Source organism: Opisthorchis viverrini, assembly GCF_000715545.1.
Source record: "Opisthorchis viverrini unplaced genomic scaffold opera_v5_58, whole genome shotgun sequence".
NCBI lineage: Eukaryota > Metazoa > Platyhelminthes > Trematoda > Opisthorchiida > Opisthorchiidae > Opisthorchis > Opisthorchis viverrini.
Genome location: NW_008751716.1, coordinates 133,314 through 134,248, shown reverse-complemented (window position 1 = coordinate 134,248; position 935 = coordinate 133,314). Strand labels below are relative to the sequence as shown.

The window sequence follows — 935 nt, the reverse complement described above, 5'->3', positions numbered from 1 at the left end:
CCAAAAAGGTTCAACGGCTCACGCACTGCAGTAGACCTATGTGGTGGGAGCAGCTTTCGGAATCGCTATCGCTGTTCATAATCTGCCTTTTAAGTCGTTCAGCTATGGAACCTTTTCGGTGCACAGCCGTCAAGTTACAAACAAGATGCAAAATGTCGTCAGCTTGTCCGAGCCAGGGCAACAACTGTCGAAAAATTAGGGTCGAATTAGGACCTCTCACTCAGTAGCCAACTGATCTACTTTGGATTGCCACGAGTGATTCCAACACCCAATTTCTGAGTGCTTACGGATAGCACTTCAAGCGCATTATTGTCCTTGACTGAACGACTATTTGGTGTTGGTCTACCAATGAAAGGAAAGGTCAAGATACGTTACTGGGGGGTTCGTAAGGTATTCAGTGGGTTTACCTCACAATCACTCCCCAACCGGATGATATTAAAAATGCGATGGAGATCAAATACCATAATTGACAGACGATGATCATGAAAGGTCAGATCCACGGGATAAAAACACCGAGGATGAGCATACATAACGATTCACAATCAGCCGAATTGTAACACTTCCTGTATGTTACAGAAATCCAACACGGGGTAAGATGTAACGGCTCGCAAACATCATCAGAGGTGCGGCGGTGGGTAATACATGGATTTCCGCAGCGCTGCCAGCAACATCAACATGTGTATACGGCAGGGGTTTCAGTGAATCCATTCCATGCTGTAAAAGGGTGAAAATGTTAGCGCCACAAACAACCGGAGATGAAGAGTAACAATATATGGTTGTAGAAGAAAACACGCTTCGTGAAAGCTAATGAAAAGTACCATCGATTAGCTGCTAGATGAATATATCTCGCATTCAGTCATTACCTTGCAGCCAACTTTAGGGATACTGTTATCGCAATTAACCAATCGAGCTGAACCGCCATACAGCGGTAAGCA

The 935-nt window shown here is 44.8% G+C and overlaps 1 protein-coding gene across 1 annotated transcript in view; it reads right to left on the bottom strand.

Moving 5' to 3' along the window:
* Window positions 1–396: 396 nt before the first annotated feature.
* Window positions 397–935, bottom strand: part of T265_03902 (hypothetical protein) — a gene marked incomplete at both ends in the record, with an annotated part of 30,318 nt that continues 29,779 nt past the window's right edge. The window contains one exon of the mRNA XM_009168503.1: window positions 397–714. Within this exon, the coding sequence (XP_009166767.1) occupies window positions 571–714 (144 nt within the window). The remainder of the gene's footprint in view (window positions 715–935) is intronic.